We start from the raw sequence: 22,506 nt of genomic DNA on the forward strand, positions 1-22,506 counted from the left end.
GTTTCCCTGGTGTCTGACCACACTGCGTCTGGGTGTCCACGGCCAACCCGCCCCTTGAATCGGAAGGCTGTTAGGACTGCTGATTAGAGCTAATTGCTCTACTTCCCGTGAGCAAGCAGAAGGAAAACCAGTCATGGCATGATTTCTCTTTCCAGTGGAATTGCTGTAAAGTGTCTAGGCTCATTATTTAGCACTAACAGTGCCATTAATTACCCGGGGCTCCCGGGGCTGCCTTTGCAGGGCCCTCAGCTGGAGCTTGGCTGGTGAGAGGCGGGGGCATGGGTGCTGGGGTGGCCGACCGTGCCAGCAGATGACGTATCCGATGTGGGCTCAGCGATGGTCCCTGGCAGTTAGAGCTGGTGTGGCCAAGCTGTTTAATAACAGTAATCGTGGCAGGGAAGCAGCCTGCCCTGGTGCCGGCTCAGGGCGTTCCCATCTCTGCCATCCTGCTCGAGCCCGACAGTCCAGCCTCTAACCCCAGCATCAGCACCGGCATTTAATAGTCGCAAGTGGGCATCCAGAGAGCTCAAGTGACACGAGGCCCAAGGTCAGCAGGGACTCAGAAATTAGAAGGCAACTTCCTGGCCCCGTTACCATTCTTTGGCTTGGTCAAAGCAGGTGTCCATGTCACTCTGTCCCTTCAGGGCTCTGCTGCTCCTGTGACCTGGTGCAAGGCCCAAACCTCCCCTAGCCTCAGCTGCTCCTTCTCTAACGTCTAGACCTTGCTGCGGCCTTTGACACTTACAGGTTCCACTCCAAGCCTCAGGTGCTGCCGAGTCACCATTTAGGGGGCCCTGAGCAAGCCCTTGTGACTTCTGCCCTGGCCCACCCAGAGGGAAAGGAGAACACGGAAAGACTTGGACAGTTCCTGGAAAGCAATATCTTAAGAGCCTTTGGCCTCTTGAGTGGTTTAGTCTGAGAAGCAGACAGATGCAGAAACTGAGACCCTAAGAGGGAACAGACTTACCCATGGACTTAACTAAGCTACCTAAGCCTAGTTAGTGGCAGAGAGGAAATGGGAGCCAATTGCTCTCACTCCAGCTGCTGTTAGAGCCCTAACTGGCCTCTGGGGGAAGCCCTGGGCCAAGCGAGAAGGTTTTAGGATGATTTTAAAGCCTTTTGGTGCCAGAGGATGATTTTGTGTTTCCAAGGGAGGTTGGAAGAACCTAACAGGCCCCGAATGCTTATTTCTGGGTAATTCTGGCCCCCACTGTTTTCACTGCTTTCCCAGAGGAGATGCTGGACCACATTTTAGGGCTTGGGAAGAGGTCACATCAATATGAGCTGGGCCGCCCTGACCTTGAGTTCCAAATGAGACCCACTTCCACAGCCTGCGGACACCCATGGGTCTGCCCTGCTGCCCCTTCCAGACCCACGACGCCTGCAGCTGCCTGGGACACTCCTGTTGGCCTGGTGACGCGGCACACTCTTCTGTGTGGACCCGGGGGGGAAATCCACACGAACCCACGGCACACGCAGCATCCGGCGGGGGAGGGCTCCTCGGAAGGTTTAGGAGTGGAGGCGTCAGAGGAGGGAATTTTTCGCACACTGACATTGCCGGATCTCTCATCACCACACATCTTTCTAGTCTGGTCTCTGCAAAACCCAACACCGCTAGACCTGTTTAATCCCACACTTCCCAGCCTCCCCACCACCCAGAGAACCACCAGGACCCTCGCCCTCCCCTTGAGGAAATGCTCGTCCCCTCATCAGGACTCCTGGCTCCCGCTGCCCTCTGACCTCAGCAAATGGTTCCACCTTTCTGTGCCTCTAACAGGGCTCATCCTGGCCTCCTCCCACCCCGCCCCCCGGCAGCTGCTTACCAGCCAGCTTTATCTCTGGTGCCCGTGGGCCACATCACAGGGACACGGAGCAAAGGAGGGGCACAAGCCACACCTTCCTGGCTTTATAACTGGCCCCTTCTGTCTGATTAAGGTTTTCACCCCTGCAGATATCCTGAGATTTCGTTCCTCAGGTAGAAGGCAAACAGACCGCACAGCCCACCCAACTCAGGATTTGAGGCACCAAGATGCTGTTCCTGCTTTTCTGGAATCAAAACTCACATGCCAGTGTGTAGGGGGTCGGGTGGAGGGAGCGTGTTGGGAAGGGTCTGGAATCTCTTAGACTGGACCTCTACTTTGTCTTGCCATTTCTCAGGCCTGTGATTCTCCTCCTTTCCCCGGGGACCCTGACGCTTTACATCCTCAGCTTGGGGGGTCAGGGAGTGTTGACTGGCAGGGGCACAAGAAAGCCTTCTGGAAATGTCTGTATCAGCATATCTAATAGAAATATAATGCAAGCCACATATTTGGTTTTAAATTTTCTAGTAGCCACACCGAAAGTAAAAAGAAATAGGTGAAATTAATTTTAATAATGTTTTACTTATCTCAATATATCCAAAAATTATCCTTTCAATATACAATCAATGTAAAATATTATTAATGAACTATTTTGTGGTCTTTTTTTTTTCATACCGAGTCTTTGAGATCCTGTGTGTATTTTACACTTACAGCACGTCTCAGTTGAGACAACTCACTTTGAAGAGCTGATGTGGCTAGTGGCTATGGTATTGGGTAGCACAGCTCTCTCTCTTGATCTGGGTGGTAGTTACACGGGTGTAGACATACGTAAAACTTTGTCTAACTGTATACTAAAGACTAGCGCATTTCACTGTGTATAAATTACACTTCAATTAAAAAGTGTTTTAAAAATCCTCTTCAGGGCTCTGCTCAAATGCCCTTGTTTTCCTGAACCCACCCTGGGTTGGAATTAGCTACTTCCGTTGCACTGTGCTCCTGTTATATTTATTCCAATCTTGTGCTACAGCTGGTTTTTTCTGTGTATGTCTTAACTCATTTTATTATAAGCGCCTTAAGGCGAAGATCACGGTTTGTTCATTTTTTAATTCCCCAAAGGGCCCCTGGCTACGTAGATGCTGAATAAATAAGCATGGTTGAACTGAATCCCCGTTTGTTGTAAACCCCTCTCTGGGCTGGCGGCAGGACGGGCTGGTCATTTGATTCTGTTCTCAGTCCTATTCCAGATGTTGGCAAAGGAAAGGAACAGGAAGAGGAGGAGGAAGATGGCGTGGGGCCTTGCCTGCCGGTCACCCCGAGGAACTGCCTTCCTCTCCGGGGCATCAGCGTCCTGGAGAAGCTCGTCAAGACCTGCCCGGTGTGGCTGCATCTGGGTCTGGGCCGGGCAGAGGCGACCAGGATCCTGCACCGGGAGGCGGCCGGGGTGAGTCGGGGTCTCTCCACCTCATGGCCGCTAGGCGGGCACGGCTGTCAGGAGCTGCTCGGGCTCCCACGGAAGTAGCTGCCCTCTGGACAGCTGCCCATTTGCTCTCTTTTCTTAGGTTTTATCAGCTTTGCGACCAGAGCTCAGGAGCAAGGGACTGGTGGGAGGTCTGGTTTCTGCTCTGGGGAGCAGGTGTCCCACTGGGGATGTACGGCTGGCGGGGGCCTCTCTGGGCGTATGGGTGACCGCAGCAGGACTGGCACTTTGAGAACTCAGCCAGGCATCCAGGGACCAGAGAGTATCCGAGCCTTAGGGAACTGAGAAATCATCTTACACCCCCTTATCTTACATGTGAATATGAGGGGCTGTGTGATGGAATCGAAAGTGTTTTGTTTTGTTTTGTTTTGGAGTCAAGCTCAGTGAGTTGGGAAGTGGCTTAAATTTTCTGAGCCTCACTTTTCTCACTTTGAAATGGGGCCATTAATAGTATTTTCCTCCTCGTGGTGTAAGCATTACAGAGGAAGATAGATGCCACGCACCATGCATTTTCTCTTACGTGCTACTTCCTTTAAATTTTTTTTTAATTTGTTTAATTTTAAAAGTGATACATATAAGTATTTACTGTAAAAAAAATATCAAGCTGGACAGAAGTGATAAAGTAAGTAGTAAAGTGTCTGATAAAGGTCTCTGCCACCCACTCTTTTTCACCTAACCTATTTCCCAGAAGTCTTTTTTTGTTTGGGGCTTTTTTTAAAATTGAAGTCAAATTCACATAACGCAAAATTAGCCATTTTTTAAGTGCACAATTTAGTACATTCACAAGGTTGTTCAAGCACCACCTCTATCTAGTTCCAAAACATTTCATCACCCCACGATAAAAGCCCGTATCCATTAAGCAGTTACTCCCCATTCCTTCTTCCCCTGGCCCCTGGTAGCCACCGGTCTGCTTCCAGAAGGCATTTCTGCTGGGCGTGTGTGGCGTATCGGTCCATTCATCTTCCATGCAGACACCCACATCTGTTGACAGCTAGCATTCACCAAGACTTTATTGTGTTCTGGGCACTGTCACGTGTATTAGCACAGTTTATCCTCCCAGCAGCCCTCTGAGGTAGGTAATACTAATATACCCATTTCACAGAGGAAGTAACTGAGATACAAAGCAGTTATAAGTGACCTCCCCCAGGGAACACAGCGATCGAGTGCCTGAGCTGGCTTTTGAACCCAGGCAGTGGGGGAGCTCCCGTGCTGTATCAGACACACAGGTTGTATTTGACCGAGATGGAATTGCATCTTTCAGCCATTTTTTGCTGTTCTTACCTTCAGTGTGGTATGTATCGCTACACTGTGTCCGGGGAATAGTCCAAGCTCCTAAACACAGGGGGCTCAGGTAGTTAGCAGACTAATTCATCTTGGACTAGATAAAATCCATCAACTCAGCAGTTGTACCTGAACTTTGGAACTACTGGAACTCATGGGGCCTCCAGCAAAGTCCCACAAAGTCCCACAGAGGCTCCTGCCATAGTGAGTGGGGACCATAGAGGCCTAAAGACCCAGCTGAATCCCTCCGGGGCCAGGGGAGGCCTCCCCCGGGCGTGGAGGCAGGCGCCCTGTGGACCAGCCCAGCCCCACCTCAGCCCCAGGGTCAGCCTGGGAGAGGGTTGGGGTGGGGTGGCGGGGGTGGGGTGGTGGTGGGGGGGGTGGGGGGAGGCAGGGAGACCGCATCCTCAAGGAAACAAGATCTGTTGTTTCATTCCTCCCCACCTAAAGGCTTTCAGTTTCGAACTGCCTGAGGCTTTAGAGCAGATATGAAACTGCATAGAAAATAAAATCAGGGATTCATACCAGCAGGTGTTCCGGTCGGCATTCCCAGGCTGCAGCCCCAGCTGGTCGTCCACTCCCCTATTAGGATCTGAGGGGATTAGCGTCCCACCCTTCTTGGGAGGATGCAGCTGAGAAACAGGCCCAAGTGCAAGGTTGTGGTGCTGAGGAATGGCCATTTTCTGGACCTTACTTGGTCATCAGGAGAGATGTGTCCAGGCATGCGTGTAGATGGGGGTAGACCAGACAGTGAGAACCGTCCCGGGAGATGGCAAGTGGGTCTCCAAGGTGAGCTGCACAGGGTGTAAGTCATGCCCACTTTGTCCAAAGGTTCAATACTCTCTTCAAAAAGTTTACGATAAGCCCAACTCAAAACAACAGTAGTGCTTGTGTGTGGAGAATGCTTATTAATGGCAGGCCCTGTACCAAGTGTTGTGTGAGTGTCATCTCATTTAATCCTCGCGATAATCCTGTGAGGCGGGCTCTGCCGTTATCCTCATTTTACTGGTGATGAAACTGTGGCTAAGAGGAGCGCCCTTGGGCTTCCCAGAAGCAGACCCCGAGCTGAGGATCTGGGAGGTGACCCCAGGGGATACCAGTGGGGGAAATAAGACAAGGAAGGGAAGGCAGCTAACAAAAGGTATGTGTTGATGCAGTTACCCCTGGGGGCAGTGGAGCTGGCTTCTGCTGGGGCACTCTGGGAGCCAGGGTAGAGCACACATCTCAAGGTCATTCTGCCCAGAGGGCTGAGGGAGCTGATATTATCCACTGGCTGCTGATAGCCATTGGTTCCAGGCGATGGGGGATGAGGATTCATGTTCCAGCACCACCTCTCTGCTCTCAATATGAGAGGATCTGACTCTGGCCAGAAACAGCCGGTGAGCAAAGTGATGCCAAGCTGGCTGTTGGAAGCAGGACTGGGGTCCACTAAAAAGAGTGGGCAGGGCCCCAGCAGCCTCTACCCCTGGGAGTGAAGTCACCCGCCCAGGGTCACACAGCTAGTGAGTTACAGGGCTGAGATTTGATCCCAGTCTTGGCTAAGCCAAAGCACACCCCTCACGAGGGTGAAGGTTAGTAGCCAGAAAGAAAAAGAAGTAATGTTTTGAGGTCAGTCAATACCAGATGGGTTTGGGTATAAGACATGTTTATAAAGATGGATAAAATCTGATCTTACCACTGTCCTCTCAGAGGGTCTGGTGGGGGCTTCATGCACGGATATGAATGGGAAGGCCTGGGGAGGGGATGTCTCAGTGCTGGGTAAAAGGCAGGACAGCGAGTGACCTAGAGGAGGCGGGGAGCCTGTCCGGGTGGGCTGATCCGGGCAGACTTCCTGGAGGAGACAGATGCTGAGCTGGGCCATGCAAGATGGATGGGCAAGATTGGGATGGGGGAGCTGAGTGGGTGAATGGGTGATGGAACAGCACAGGCTGAGCCCCAGAAGTGAGCATGAGCTGGGCTGGGGCACACGGGGAGGGAAGAGAGCATGACTGCAGGCATTGGAGCCAACTGGAGTCACTGGAGGGCAGCACCAAGATGCATTCATTGCCTTGCAATGCCAGCTTCTGGCTCAGGCTTGGGTGCAGAGTATGTCTGGCTTTGGGTGTTCGTTAGAACAAGTGAATGAAGGATGGCAGGGAGGATGGGACTGGTTCTGGGGAGCTGGCAAAGCCGGGCCAGTTGCTCAGGGCCTGCCTGCAGTGAGGGACAAAGGTCACGTGGCTGTGTTTACTTTCCAGGTGAGCACACATCACACAAGGCTTTAAGCCTTCATCCCAGGTTCTGTGGCTGCAAGAGGCCCAGACACCTCTTCACCCCAAGTAGGTGGAGGTACCCAGGTCGCTATTTTATAACTCAGGGGCTGAGTATAGAAAACAGAAAGCTTCAGTCTGGGTCCTGAAGTGACACCCTTGTCCAGAGCCTTGAATCTAATCCCAGGAGTGAGACCACAGGCTACTGTTAAGACCGAAGGTGATGGGCTAAAAGAGGTCAGCCGGGCCCTTCCCGCTGTTGCCCCCTTACTCTCCCTCTGAGGCCACAGGGACTGGGTCAGCCCCGAGGACAACAAAATTGGAGGAGATGCACCTTCTGTTCAATTCTCTGCCCTCACACCCCACTCCTCCCCGTGAGCTTCTGTATTTTCAAGCAGAAAGCAAAGCCCTGAAGCTCACGCTCTGATAAAAGACTGGCCAACTTTTACCCAAAGTTGTTCTTTGCATGATCTTATTGACCCTCACAGCGACGTCTGTCTGGTTGGTGTTATTAGTGTCCCCATTTTCAGATAAGGAAATGAAGGCACAGAGAAGTTAAGTCACTTGCCTGAAGTCACACAGCTAGTAAGAGCAGAGTCTGCATAGTGTGATCTTCAGGAGATGCTGGGAAGGCCCTTTGCTGCATAATATCACTCTCATGGAACTGTCTGAAATTCCATCAGTGCAGTGGCTTCATCGTTTTTAAGATATAGACACTGGGTAGCCCCCAGGCTGTGAGAGTTCAGAGGGTCCTCAGAGATAACCTGGACCCACCCCTCATGGCAGCAGTGAGAGACAGTGCTTCATCATGTCTGGGGCCAGTGGTCAGGAGACTGGAGATCCAGCCCCTTTGTCCCAAATATCTGTATGACCTTGACCATGTCCCACCCCCTCTACTACTCCCCATCTCCTGCAGCCTGCTTCTCTGATAAGGTTCTGGGAACATATTGGCCCATTTTTGATTTGCGTGTATCCAGAGCAAGGCAATCAAAAGCCATCTTTATTCATTCTGCACCCAAATGGTGGGGTGTTTTTTCTTTTAGTTTTATTTTAGAAGTTTTTGATTTATAGAAAAGTTGCAAGGACAGTACAGAGAGTTCCCTTGTGTACTTCTCACCCAATTTCTCCCACTGTTAACATCTAACGTGAGTATGGTACATTTGTCACAATTAATGAACCAGTATTGATACGTTAGTATTAACTAACGCCCATACTTTATTCAGATTTCCTTAGCTTTTACCTAATGTCTTTTTCTGTTCCAGGATCCCATCCAGGGCACCACGTCACATACAGTCATAGGTCTCCTTAGGCTCCTCGTGGCTGCAAGTTTCTCAAACTTTCTTCGTTTTTGATGACCTTGATGGTTTTGAGGAGTACTGGTCAGGTGTTTCGTAGAATGTCCCTCACCTGGGATTTGTCAGATGGTTAGACTCGGGGTATGAGTTCTGGGGAGAAAGATCCCATAGGCAATGCACCATTCTCATCACATCATGACAAAGGTTCATACTGTCAACATGACATCACTGTTGATGTTGACCTTGATCACCTGTCAGTTTCCACTGTGAAGTTAGTCCTCTCCTCCCCCTTTCATACAGTTCGCTTCGGAAGGAAGTCACTGCGCAGCCCACACTGAGGGAGTGGGAATTTATGCTCCGCCTACTTGAGGGCAGAGCATCTACACAAACGACTTGAAATTCTTAACGCACAAGAGATTTGTCTCTTCTCCCCCATTTATTTATTTATTCGACCACTTACTAATATCGATATAGACTCATAGATACTTATTTTATGCTTTGAGTTATAATCCATTACTACCATAATTATTTTATTGCTCAAATTGTTCCAACTTTGGCCACCGGGAGCTCTTTCAGTTGGCTCCTGTGTCCCTTTGACATAACCCCATCATTGTGTGTGTGTTTTGATTATTTGTTCGGAGCACTTCCTTACTTTCTTACACTAAAAGATGCTCCAGATTGTCTTGTATATTTCTTGCCTCAGTCCTAGGATCAGCCATTTCTCCAAGGAACCCTTGTTCCTTTTATTGGAGAATAATGTTAGAAACCAAGATCTGGCGCTGTGTGTGTTCATTGCTAGTGAAGTGTCATTGCTTCTAGGCCAAGAGGTGGTCTTCTAGTGAAAGAAACCTCTTGTAAGATTGCTTTTTGTAGTGAGGGGTTAGCTCAAGAGTTGCAGTAACCTGAGTTGCAATATGGACCAGCCCACGTTCAAGGCATCTTCCCCTGCTGTGAGACCAAGGAGTACCAGTTACGTCCAATATAGTTTGGCGAAAGCATCGGTGAAACCCCTTTTCTGCCCCTTCAGGGTGCCAGGGCCAGGGAAGAAGGCACAGTCAGCAGGTCTGCTGTGTGCCGAGCACCATCTCTCATCTTTCCAACAGCCCTGCAGAACAGGGGGCAGGCTCTCTATTTTATAAGTGAGGAAACCCAACTCGGACAGTAAGGGGCCTGCCCTGAGTAACATGGCCACTAAGTGATAGAGGGTGATTTGAACCCACCAACTGACTGCCTTCAAAGACTTTTTTTAAAAAAAAACCCACAGTGTCTCAGCCTCATCCCCAGAAATGCTGATTTCTTTGGTTTAGAGTAGGGCTCAGCCATCAGCATGGTTTTAAAGTTCCTTGGGTGATTCTGATGTGCAGCCAGGATTGAGAAACTCCGCTCCATGCCAGGCTACAGCCTCGTTATAAGTAATGGGAAAGGTGGGCCACGTGTGTCCAGAGGGGGCTTCGACCACTGGACCCCTGACCTCCACAGGCACTTGTGGTGCCTGGGAAGAACCAGCCACTGCTGTTCCAGCCCTAAAGAGCGTGATTGGAAAATTTCCCCAAGCAACTGGAAAATAGTCCTAAAATAACAAAAGTAGCAAAGCAGACAGCTCTGGACTGTCCAGGCCAAAAAAGGGATAGTAAAAACAAAACCATTTATAGTGTATTTAGCTTTGGGTTTTTATGTATTTATTTGAAGAGGAGGAGGGGAATTCAGTGGCTGCATAATTCTCTCCCTAAGCATATTTCTGTCCCAGCTGTGACTGAAATCAGTTGGTCTTTCCAGAACCCCTCTGGCTGAAGGTGGATACGGAAGGGCTCCAACCCAGCCAGGGGCTCGAACCTCCTAGATTGCAGTGATTTACCTGTGAAACTAACCCTCATGTAAGCCTCTTGGGGTTTGGGAAAGACCCCAGGACACTGATGCTGGGAGAGAATCTTCTAGAAGGAAGGAGCCCTGGACCCTTTAGTCCCCCTCCTTCACTAGACTGGAAAAGCTAGCTCAGAGAGGGGAAGTGACTTGCCGAAGGGCACAGCAAGCCAGGGTCAGCACTAAGAGGGACACGGTGTCCTTCCTCACAGCCCAGGGATCTGACCATGAATCCACTGTTGTTTCAGGGGGTGGGGGTAGGGGAATCCTAGCTCTTCAAAGAAAACTGGACCCTCAGAGTGGGCATGTCGCCCGTCAGTTTGTACAGCTGGGGAAAGAGGATTCTTCTGCTTTTGGCGAGTTCCTAATCCAGTATATTGGGGGAGCTGACAAAAGGGGAAAAAAATAAAGAGGGAACAGAAGGAGTGGGTGACTCAGATGTCAGCTCAACAAGGCACCAGACGACGTTTGTTCCCATAGAGGAGAGGCGTTGAGTGAGGACACTGGGGCACAGCGAGCTTTGTAGGTGGCCCGGTTAATCGGGGAAGGCTTTCTGGAGCAGTGGCTCAGGGAGGGTCCCGGTGTGAGCTGGGAGCAGGAGGATGAGTTGCTCCATTCCTAATAACCCCAGGCAGCCCACAGGCGAGGGTCCTGGAGGTGGACAGAGAAGGCCCCGGTGCCTGGACTTGTCACCTCACATTCCCTCACTGCTCACCTTGAGCTCATCCTTTCACTCGGGGCTGAGACCTGAAGTCTGGAGCTGCTAGTGAGGGTGTCTTTCCGTGTCCAGGGTGCCTGGTGTCCCACCATCCTGCCTTTCTGAATCATAGAGCCATCCATGAACAGGAGGATGGAAACGCTTCCTCCGTACAGCAGGGAGCTCTGAGGCATGTAGAGACACCATATATTGGGTGCTTATTATATAGCAGGCACTCTACTGAAGTCACCTGGGCAGTTCTTTCATTAATCCTTTGAGGCACTGGGCCTATGGTAGCTACAGCCATAAGGCTACTGTTGTTTACCTAACGAGAAATATGGAGGTTTGGGGTCTAGGGCTGGTTTAGCAGTTCAGTGATGTCTTCAAGACCCAGGTCCTTTCCACCTTTCTGTTCCTCCATCTTCAAGGTTGGCTTTTGTCCTCTGTTTGTCACCTCATGGTTACGGAATAGCGGCTGAAGCTCCAGCCATCTCACTCATTTAAAAGCAGGAGGTCATGGGCAAAAGGCTTTCTTCTCTTAGGCTCAGCCTTTTTGTCAGGGAACAGATGTTTTTCCAGATACCTTATTGGCTACCCCTGACTGTGAGGCAGGCTGGGGAAGGGGGTGAGTGGCAGAGGGGAACAGAATAGCCATGATTGGCTTTGACCAAACAGGATTCATCTCCTGAGGCAGAATGCACTGCTCCCAGGCCAGAATTGTGGTCAGTTAGCAAGGAGAGGGAGGGGACTGGTTCTCAGGGGGCTAACTCATAGCGACCGTCATAGGCAGGAACTATCATGATCCCGTTTTGCAGAGGAAGAAGCAGCCCCAGAGCAGTCACACAGCTCAAGAGTAGCCAACTAAGGACTGAACTCTGAGAGTCTGGCTCCAGAGATCGTGGGCTAAAGTCTTACACAGAAGGGCCCCAAGGCCCGATGCTCTGGACCTTCCCCTTTCCCTATCTCTTTGCCAGTCCTCTTCCTACACTGTTTTCTCATCTGTACAAGGGGTAAAATATTCTAAACGCCAGGGAGGGAGTTGCTACAAGGTATCTAAAGCCTCTAGCCAGGTGCCTGGCATAGAACACATGCTCAGTTTGTGGGTTGGCTGGGTTGGAGGACATGTACTATAATGGTCACAACCCTAATCTGAAGGTCACTGGCCTTGCATTCTTGTCCTGGCTCTGCCACGAACAAATAATGTGACCTCAGGATGTCTTTTTGCATTTCTGGGTCTTGGTTTCTTTGGCTGTAGAGTGAGGAGCTGGACATACCCGTGGCTTTCAAACTTCCCCGCCAAGCTCTGGGGACCCCTCAACAGCACCTCATAGAAGGAAGAGAGGAGGGGGGTACCCAAAGGATGAGGTCCCACCTCCACATAACCCACAGCTATAGCATTACCTACTGTGGCATAACGAACCACTCCAAAACCCAGTGGCTTAAAACAGTCAGTGTTCAACTTTCTCAGGATTCTGTGGGTCAGCAGTTTGGGCTGGGTTCTGCTGAGTGGTTCTTCTGCTGGTCTCTCCTGGGGTCAGTCAAGCAGCTGCAGTCATCTGGCCGGCTGGCCAGAGATGGCCTTGCTCACCTGTCTGGCAGTTAGTGCCAGTTGTGGGCTGGGCCTCACGACTCCAGTGGGCTCACTCAGCCTTCTTCACATGACAGCTGTGGTCCAACAGGGTGAGCATGGAAACAGACATGCCTCTCAAGGCCTAGGCTTAGCACTGCACAGAGTCACTTCTGCTACATTCTCTTTTTTTTTTTAATATTTATTTATTGGGGCTTCCCTGGTGGCGCAGTGGTTGAGAATCTGCCTGCCAATGCAGGGGACACGGGTTCGAGCCCTGGTCTGGGAAGATCCCACATGCCATGGAGCAACTAAGCCCGTGTGCCACAACTACTGAGCTTGCGCGTCTGGAGCCTGTGCTCCGCAACAAGAGAGGCCGCGATAGTGAGAGGCCCGCGCACCGCAATGAAGAGTGGCCCCCGCTTGCCGCAACTAGAGAAGGCTCTCGCACAGAAACGAAGACCCAACACAGCCAAAAAATAAATAAATAAATAAATAAATAAATAAGTGAAGTTCTTTTAAAAAAAAATTTATTTATTTATTTGGTTGCACTGGGTCTTTTAGTTGGAGCAGACAGGCTCCTTAGTTGCGGCTCAAGGGCTCCTTAGTTGCGGCTCAAGGGCTCCTTAGTTGCGGCTCAAGGGCTCCTTAGTTGTGGCTCGCAGGCTCCTTAGCTGCGGCTCGCCAACTCCTTAGTTGCAGCATGCAGGCTCCTTAGTTGTGGCATGTGAACTTTTAGTTGCAGCATGCATGTGGGATCTAGTTCCCTGACCAGGGCTCAAACCCAGGCCCCTTGCATTGGGAGCACGGAGTCTTAACCACTGCGCCACCAGGGATGTCCCCGATACGTTCTTTTGGTTAAAGCAAATCCTAAGGCCACCCTTCCAGGTGCAGGGAAATAGACTCCACCTCTGGATGGGAGGAGCTGTAAAGAATTTGTGGCCATTTTAATCTACCGCATAGGTGAATGATCTTTGAGTCCGTTTTCCTATCTCTTTGTTTGGAAAAAAGATACATAATAATAATCGTATTAATAGTTATCATTTATTTGTCAAACAAGATTATGCAGGTAAAAATCTTAGCATCTGGTTTAGTGCTCAGTAAATGGTAGCAGTCTATAATAATAATAAGTATCATTAAGTGCATGCTCTATGCCCGGCATTTATATATATGACCAGCAATTCTCACAGCAACCCTGAAAGGTGGATATTATTATTCTCAGGCTCAGACGAGGAAATCGAGACCAGAGGAGTAAAAGTAACTTGCCTGCAGACCCACAGCTGGTAAGGAGCAGAGCTGAGATTCAAGTCCCCCTGCAGCTCTAAAAAGTAGGCTGCAGGGGGGTAGAAAGAGAAGTAAGAGGGGCTTGGAGAATTTGCACATGGACCCCCCAAGGGTGCTGGAGAAGGAGCTCTGGGTGGCACACCCAGCCCTTTAGCCCCCTGGGTACTCACCTGCAACAACCATCACGGGCAGCATCTCCTGAGAGGATAAGCAGTGGACACCTGGTGAGGGTAGGGGTGAGATGGGGACACAGGCAGTTCACTCAGATGCCCTTCTCCTGGCACTCGCTTTGGCTGAACTCTGCTGGGTTTGAGCATGGGAGACGCACCTTAACCTAGAACGCTTTGTAGGCGTTACCGCTCTGCATACGTTCTTGCAGGTAGCCGCACAGCGACACTGTTTTTGAGGTGCTGTCTGTGGCTACTTCCTAGAAGGGACCCTGTGACTAGCTGAGGTGCTAAATCTCCCCAAAGGGGAACACGGAACAGACCATCTTATTCCGAAGGACAGTGGCCAAGGCCGACCACTGACCGGGGTTCTGCCCATAGCAGGCACCTGTCAGTGCCCCCTCCCCAACTGCCGTCTGGGCGGGAAAGGTCAGAGGACTCCTCTAGCCTCCCTCCCTGCTCCTCCCCCACTAACTCAGCCCCCCAAACCCCCGACCCACTACCTTATCTTGGCTTTTCAGATAAGCGCCCCAGGACTTGGCCACAGCAGAAGGAAGTGCTACAGGAGGCTTTGTGGCCATGCTGAAAGGGTGGGTGTTGGACGCTCAGAACTGGGAACCTGAGCCCAGCCTGGGGGACTTTCCACCCCTGTCTGCACCCCTGGCCTGCAGTGAGTAGATAACACAGACTTGATGGCAAGAGATAAGTGAGATGTTCTTGGCGACACCTGGGTCTGCATCTTGCTTCTGCACTTCCTGTTTGCGTGGCCTTGGGTTTATTTAACCTCCCTGTGCCCTGAGTCTTCATCCATCAGAAGGAATGGTAATAGTGCCTGCTTCATGGGGCCGTGGGGAGAGCTGGGTGATGCCAAGCGTTAAGGTACTTGGCCCGGAGCGCAGACGTCAGCCGCTGTTTTCAGCTTCTGGCTCCTTACCCTCCACTGAACCACAGTCTCAAGGAAATCCCTTCTGAGTTTTTTTCACAAGAAACACATGTGGTAGACTGATCCCCAGTTCTAGATGGAGCCCGAGACTGGGAGACTGAGGAATATCAACCAGCCATGGGGGAGGAGGGTAGAAGCAGATGGAGAATTAATCCTTAGTGAGCATCGCTGGAGACGCGTGTATCCCATTGGGTGCCTTCCTATGCAATGTCTCATTTACCCTTCCGACACGGAGGCGCGGGGCTTTGGTTTCATTTCTTGTTTCTGCTGGGTGGTCGTGGGTGTTATCCCCACTTACAGATCAGAACACTGAGGCTCGGAGAAGCCACGGAATTACCCAGGGCCACAGAGCTCATAGCTGGCTGCTCTGGGCCCTCTGGGACCCCAAGAAGAAATGCAGATTGTGACAGACTGTGACTCTCCCCACAGCTGGAGGAGTTCCCGTCCGAGGGCTCTTATCTCCTTTCTTTCTCTCTGTGGAACGGGAGGGTGGAGAACGGGGTCCATGTCTCAGCGGAGTGAAGAAGTCCAGAAATAGTTACGTGCTGGGTGTGAAAGAGCCAATTAGACTGCAAGGCGGCGTTGCTGCAGGTCCCAGTTGAGGCTGGCAACCGTGATTTGTCATTGCAGTCACCCTAGAGAGAGATCAGTGGGGGTCAAATAGTCCAGGAAGAAGTTGACAATCAGTGGAGTAGGCAGTCTATGTTGTACTGCGGCCCTGGCCCTCCACTCGTCTCTCTCTCACTCGATCTCTGTGACAAATAGTCCGTCCTTATGATAGGTATCCTTATTGTCTTGTTTTATTCTCTTGTATTTTCTTTTGGAAAAATAAATGGTGGGTGGCCTTTGCCTTAATGGGTCGTGACCCACAGTTTGAAAAACACTGTTTTCCTTCCTGTGCCATTTCTGACACTCAGGGCGGCGAGGGGCCACTCTGCTATGTGCATGTGCTTCTGAACCAGTGACCTGGCTTGTGTCCCTCACACATGTGCCCTACAGAGACAGACACCCCCAGTTTGGTTTCAGTTCAGGAGAGTGTCAGCCTCAGCTCCTTCCCGGTCAGGGTCAAGGATCCAACTTTGCTGTCTGCCTTCCCAGGGGCACCACAGGCTCCCGCTTGGGCCTCGCTCCCTGTGCCCGGCTTCCCAGAGTTCCAGCAGGGGGGACCCCGGCGGCAGCCCAGAGTTCCCTTATTCCACGCTCACTCCCACACATGTTCACTCACCCACGTTCACACACTTGCACACACACTCACTATGCTCCTGACAACAGTTCTCTGATACCGGTTGGATGTCCTACAGTTCAATTCAATTCTGACATGACTACCCAAAGCGAACACAGACCCCATAAGTTAAAGGGAAGGTCCCCAAAAGACTGCTCTCATTGCAAATGCCAGACACAAGTGGGGTCCCTAGGCTCCCAACACTTCTGTCTGACTTGACCACAAACATGACCCCTCTTTAGGTTTGATAATTTGCTAGGAAGACCCAGAAAACTCACTGAAAGCACTATGCTTATGGTGATTATAAAGGATACAACTCAAGAGCAGCTGAATGTGAGACACACGGGGGTGAGGTCTGGGCTGGGGAGGGGGACACGGAGCTCCAATACCCTCTCCCGATGGAAACCGGGCACGCACCCTCCCCACGTGTCAGTGTGTTCACCAACCAGGAGATTTAGTCAGTGCCCGGTGCTTGAACTCAGTCTGCAGTCCCTCTCCCCTTTCCAGAGTTCAGGGTGGGGCTTCGGGTTCCAACCCTCTAGAATTATGCGACTGTCTTTCTAGGGCAGCCCCTCCTTTAAGGTCCCACTTGAGCCGCCTGTTAGCATAAACTCAGGTATGGCCCAAAGGGGCTCTGTATGTATTACTAAAGACCCCCATCACTCAGGAAAATCCAAGGGTTTTTGAAACTCTGTGCCAGGAACCAGGGACAAAGACCAGCTGTATTTTTTATAGCACCCACGGGCTTATTCTCACACACACACACTCATTCTCTCTCTCTCATACACACACACACACACACACACACACACACACACACACTCCCTCACACATGCTGGGTCCCATGGACCTGATGGGTAGGAGGCAGCTCGGCTTTGGATCTCTGAAGAGGAGCCAAAGTGACCTCTTTTCTTGGAAAGACGCGTTCCTGGGGGCCGTCCGAGTCCAGGTGGACGCATCAGCTCAGTGACGCTGCCGCTCGCAGCGGGCAAGGCTGTGCGGGGAGTGCAGAGAAGCACCTAGAGGAGAGCTGGCCTCCCGCTGGGTCCCCTAAGAGGGCCGTCCTTCCAGGTGGGGCACCAGCACCCCCTCCCAGCTCACATTTCTGCCCCAGAAGCTTCTCTCCCGCCTTCCTGTATCCACTGGGTTCTCAGGCTCTCTCCACCCTGCCCTGCACGAGGAGAGGGGCTGGCAAACTCATTTCTGACCACGGTTCAATGGCTGATGGGTGCGTTGTGTCCCTGCTCCCAAGAGGCACTCTCATGGAGAGCAGAAGCTTAATCCAAGAGACTGCCCTCTGTGGGCTGGGTGCAGGGCAGCCGAGGGCTCAGGATCTAGAGCTGAAGGGCCTGCGCTCAGATCCCAGCTCCAGCACTTACTAGCCCTGTCGTCCTGGGCATTACCTGCCTCTCTGTACCTCAGTTTCCTCATCTGTAAGATGGGGATAATAACAGCAGCCCCTCTCATATGAGAGTTAAGTAAGATCATGGAATCTAATGAACTGGGGTTAAGGCTTGGGTAGAGGAGGGAAGCGATACGTGTTAGCTGCTACTAGTCAATAATAACAATATTATTATAATGTTTTATTAACAATTATAATGACATTGTATTAGCGATTATAATACTATAGCAATATCATAATAACAATAGTAATCAATAAGAATGGCGGGGAATTTGGAGCATCACCCAAGGGGTGGCAGGACAGTGTGCCTTGGCGGGGGAAGGGGAGAAGCGCCATCCCTGTGCTTCTCCAGAGCCTCTCACGCTTGGGGCCACATCCTCTGGAGGCCCCAGTGGCCCTGCTCCCCAATCTTCTCTCAGCATCTTTGGCCAGACTTCCGGTCTTCCACACTGTAGACCGGGCTCTTAGAGCCTGAGTGGGAACAGCTTAGACCCCTCGTGGGGACGAGGGTGGAGGGGAGGGGGGACACCGTGACCAAGTCCTTTCTCAGGAAAGGAAGGAGTGAACCTTCCTGGGGGGAGGACCAACCCTCTTCCTCTTCCCCAGGGGGAGCTGTGCCCCAGGAGGCTGGGGAGATTCCAGAAGGTGTCTGTCATCACCCAGAAGAAGGGACGAGCCTGGGTGGGGCCAGTGGAGACTAAAAAGAACCTTTTAAAACCACAGAGTCTGTGAAAGGAATCAGGGGTCCCCTCCCCCTGATGGCCGTGGGGAGGGCGCTGCCCTGGGGCTGCTGTGGGTGTAACAGTGGAAAACTTCAGAGTCACAATCCCCGTAACCGAGCAGAACCATTGTCCAGAGCAGGAGAAGTAAAAGTGAAGTGTCTATAAACGCCCTGGCTCTGGTTTAGACTTCGGGTAGTGCTGGGTTACTAGAGCACAGATAGGTCCCTGGGGCTCAGAAGCATCGTTTTGTTTTTGTTTTTGTTTTTAATTTGTTTATTTTTGGCTGTGTTGGGTCTTCGTTGTTGCACGTGGGCTTTCCCTAGTTGCGGCGAGCGGGGGCTACTCTTTGTTGCGTTGTGTGGACCTCTCCTTGCAGTGGCTTCTCTTGTTGTGGAGCACAGGCTTTAGGTGCGCGGGCTTCAGTAGTCGTGGCATGAGGGCTCAGTAGTTGTGGCTCTTGGGCTCTAGAGTGCAGGCTCAGTAGTTGTGGCGCACGGGCTTAGTTGCTCCGCGGCATGTGGGATCTTCCCGGACCAGGGCTCGAACCTGTGTCCCCTGAATTGGCAGGCGGATTCTTGACCACTGCACCACCAGGGAAGTCCCAGAAGCATCATTTTCGACTAGAGTAAACCCACAGGAGAAGAAAGGGCAAGTCCCTCCCTGGGCAGGATGTATAGAACAGAGAGGGGCTGCATAGCGTGGGGTCTGGAGCATGGACACCAGCATCCAGGGCTGAATCCCAGCTCTGCCCCTTTCAGCTGTGTGGCCTTGGCCAGCCAGAGCCTCCAGGGTATGTCCTAGGGGCCAAGCCCATATGGGTATTTCCTCAGTTGATCTTCACACCAGCCCGAAGAGCCAGGTCCTGTTAAGGTCAGAGAGCGCCTCAGTTTCTTCATCTGTGAAGTGGGGATAACAGCAAAACTCACATCACAGGGTTATTGAGAGGACCAAGCAAGTGAATATATGCAAGGTATTCATAACAGTTCCTGTCAAAGAGAAAGCTGTGTATATTAGTTATTAGTTATTTTTGTTTCCATGGGGGAAAAATAGTGTGAATTGACTAATATCTATGATCGTTTCCAGCAGCCTCCCCCAGGGCATACGTGCTGGCATGTGAGTTGAAATTCAACCCGTCCATTTGAGCTTTTCCAAGCGTGACCCTGGATCACTGCCTGTACCAGATTCAGCTGATTCCAGACCCGCTCCCCTCCCCCAACTAACCAGCATCTCAAGGGGCGGGACTCAGGAATCTGCACTGATTTAGTTGACCCCCCTCAATGGACAAATGAGAAGTTGAGACTCAAGGAGCCAGGGCACATGGGCCACGTGACACATGGCTCTTGGGGCAGAACCCCTAGTTCTACCTCGGGATGCTAGACTCCCCCACCTTGCCTTTTTGTTTCTGGAACATTCCAGATGACTTCCATCTCACTCTTGTCCTTCTAAATAACCTCCCCCCCAAATCTTTGACTCATGGAGTTCCCCCTTCCTCCATTGCAGACGTTCCTGGTCCGCCGGGACAGCAGCTTGAAGCACCTGGTGCTCTGTGTCCACTTCCCTTCCCCAAACGAGAGCTCATCCGCGGTGCTGGAATACACCATTAAAGAAGAAAAATCGAGTGAGTACCATGTCCCCGTTCTGCCTGCAGCCACATGGCAGCGGCAGATGCTACACCCTGTAACCACAGACACTCCTCCCAGGCCAGAAGGGTCTAAAATTAGAAGAAGGGGGAAAGCTTTCATCTGCTGAAGTTATTTGGCCCGGTTTGTTTTGAACTCAGTTTATCACTCAAAGTCAATGCGAGTTTCCACTCACCCATGTCACAGCTTGATGGCTTTGCTTCCTCAAGGCCTCTATGAAGTTTCCTCTTGTTAGGTCATGGTGCAGAAAGGGAAGAAAAAGAGAGGACATATCTGGGCCCCTGGGTCCTAGTGACAGTTCAGCACACACTCAGACCATGATCTTGGATAAGTCACTGAACCTCTCTGAGCCTCGGTTTTCTCATCTGTCAAATGGATATAATAGTCACTTCCTGTCTGTATCACAGGGCCTTTGTGAGGGTCAAATGGGCAAGCACTTTGAAAGACAACAATCCTGTGTGTGCCCAGGGCTGCCAGGAGCAGGCTTGAGCCTCCGTGGAAAAATGTTTGGGGACCTCCAAACAAGGGTGGGTTTGTACGCAATTGAAAGGGTTTGGGCTTCCCCCTCCTCTCGTGAGCCAAGCCAGGTATTAAGATCCACAAAGCTTGTTGGAAGAATCTGTAGACTATTCCAAGCACTGGCTTAGATCCTCTTACAAATGGATCCAGGGATGTCGGAAGCTTTTTACTCTTGGTTAGCAGCAGAGTGACAACATTTAAAGAAGGTAAAATATTTAAGTATTTTATAAATATTATAAGTATATAATAGAAACATATACTTTAATCATATATTTGCATAATTAAATGTTATATAAATATAATAAATATTTTAAAAATATTTATTAAATATTTTAGAGTGCTTGTTTCTCAAGAGGCACTTGTGCCCGACACTGGGAAGATGCAAAGATGAAAAAGACAGAGCTCTGGCCTCAAGGCTCTCCCAGTGTAGTTGGAGGGTGGGGGGCAAGGTGGGTGGGAGAGACACAGACCTCAACACTTGCTGTGCAGTGTGACAGATGTAAGTGCACAGGGACCTCTGGCCGATGGGCACAGAGGATGAAGACCATGGTGGGAAGGATTCCGGGAGGGTGTCAAAGAGCAGGGAATACAGGCTGGCTCCAGAAGGGTGAGGATATTAGTTCAATTAAATGCTGCTTTTCTAGCTCCAGAGGTGGAAGAGAAAGCAAAAGCAGGGGCGGTTTCCTGTTCTTGCCATACACTGAATGGGTGAAACAGTTCACTCATTCATGTATTCAACAGTTGATTATTAAGTGTCTGCTCTGTGTCTCAGGAGCTGTTCTACCATTGGGGACACAGCAGGGAACAAAACACAGTCCCTGCCCCTGAGAGAGGAGACAATAAACAAGTGTGGAGAGTCATGCTATGGAGAACATATAAGTGGGAAGATTAGCCAGCTGTTGCAATAACAACAAAAAATGTAATGGGTTAAACCCAGAAGGGGCAAGTTTCCCAATCATGTGCAAGATTCCTGGTCAGTGGGGAAGGCTCATTCAGGGACCCCATCTGGAGCACGCAGCCCCCAGTTTCCTGTGGTTGACTCCATGCCATAGGCTGGAAGGCGAAAGAGGAGGCTTGTGGGCGGGTCTTACCTCAATGCCTGGAAGTAGGTGTGTCACTTGTGCTCACATTCCATTGGCTAGAACTTGCTCACATGGCCACACCCAACTGCAAGGGAGACGGGGAAATGTGGTCCAGACACCTGTCCAGGGAGGCGCAGAGGGCCTGAATCTTGGTGAACTGCTCGGAGTCTGCTCTCTGGGTAAGGGGTAAGGAGCATGTGGGGTTGTTAATTTATATAGCAACCCTTAATGACTCCCGCCCTACAGCATCCAGCAAGGAAGACAATGTAGGGATCTCAGAGAGGAAAGAGAGTGTTACAGTTTCCCCAGACCAAATATGTAGCGCCCTCTGATGACTGCGGAAGGGGTGAGGTTGCTTGGGGCACCTGGGGCTGCACAGACCCTGGGTGTGCTTTTGATCTCCTGGGAGAAGAGACAGCCATCAGCCTGTCTGCTTCTGGTCTTGTGCAGTCCTGCTACTTATTGAGAGTAGCCAGGCTCTCGGGGACTTGGCTGCCCAGACACCAGGTGTCTACAATCCTTTAGAAGTCCAGGAGCCAGTTGTGCTCTTGAACTTCAACACTAACATTAGGAAAGTCGCTGAAAGTGGGGAGTAGCATTGTGCCGAGCCTGTTGCACGCCAGCACGTGCTCTGGAAGTGGGAGGAGGGAGCGTTGCTTCAAGGGCAGGCCGACCAGGGAGGCTTCCTGGAGGAAAAGGGAGTTGGGCTGGACTGACGGAACGTCTGGAAGTTCTGCTTTCCTCCTTTGCCCCTGTGCTTCTTTCTCCACCTCCCTGCCCCATCTCCAGGGTAATCTCTTCTAGGTCTGCCCAACCCAACGACATCCTGGCTGCCCCAGGCTTTTGGAACTTGGTCAGGAAGCATGCACAAGCTCTATCTACCCCATGGAACCAGGATGTCATGTCTGGTCATGTGTCTCATTTCTGATTAGGAGCCCAAGGAATAAACCAAGGTGTTCGGGATGGAGGAAGCTTCCTTGCCTGGTTTCATGTCTTCCTCCCATGTGGTAGAATCCCATTTTCCATTTTTCATTTTTAAACCTTTAAAAATTTATGCTCAGCTTAGCTGAAAAGAGCAAACCAAACATCCTTCGTGAAACATAACTGTTCCAAATCACGATTCGTGTCCATTCACTGTGACTACACAGATGCCGTAAGTTTGCATGTGTTTCATTTCGCTTTTTTTATTTTACTCCACTGCTCCCCAAACCTCAGACCCCTGAGATGTGCCCCCAGAGAAACCAGACAACAGCAAGAAAGCAGCAGATCGTGTGTTTCTTTGCCATGTTGCTTCGCTGCT

At 51.0% G+C, this 22,506-nt stretch overlaps 1 protein-coding gene across 2 annotated transcripts in view; it reads left to right on the top strand.

Moving 5' to 3' along the window:
* The window catches only part of RIN3 (Ras and Rab interactor 3), a 121,582-nt gene that overhangs the window by 33,707 nt on the left and 65,369 nt on the right, over positions 1-22,506 (top strand). For both annotated transcript variants that reach the window (XM_057539191.1, XM_057539190.1), the window contains exons 2-3: positions 3,033-3,240; positions 19,466-19,583. In XM_057539191.1, coding sequence (XP_057395174.1) covers positions 3,033-3,240; positions 19,466-19,583 — 326 coding nt within the window. The remainder of the gene's footprint in view (positions 1-3,032; positions 3,241-19,465; positions 19,584-22,506) is intronic.

This window comes from Balaenoptera acutorostrata (genome assembly GCF_949987535.1).
Source record: "Balaenoptera acutorostrata chromosome 3 unlocalized genomic scaffold, mBalAcu1.1 SUPER_3_unloc_1, whole genome shotgun sequence".
Classification (NCBI taxonomy): Eukaryota; Metazoa; Chordata; class Mammalia; order Artiodactyla; family Balaenopteridae; genus Balaenoptera; species Balaenoptera acutorostrata.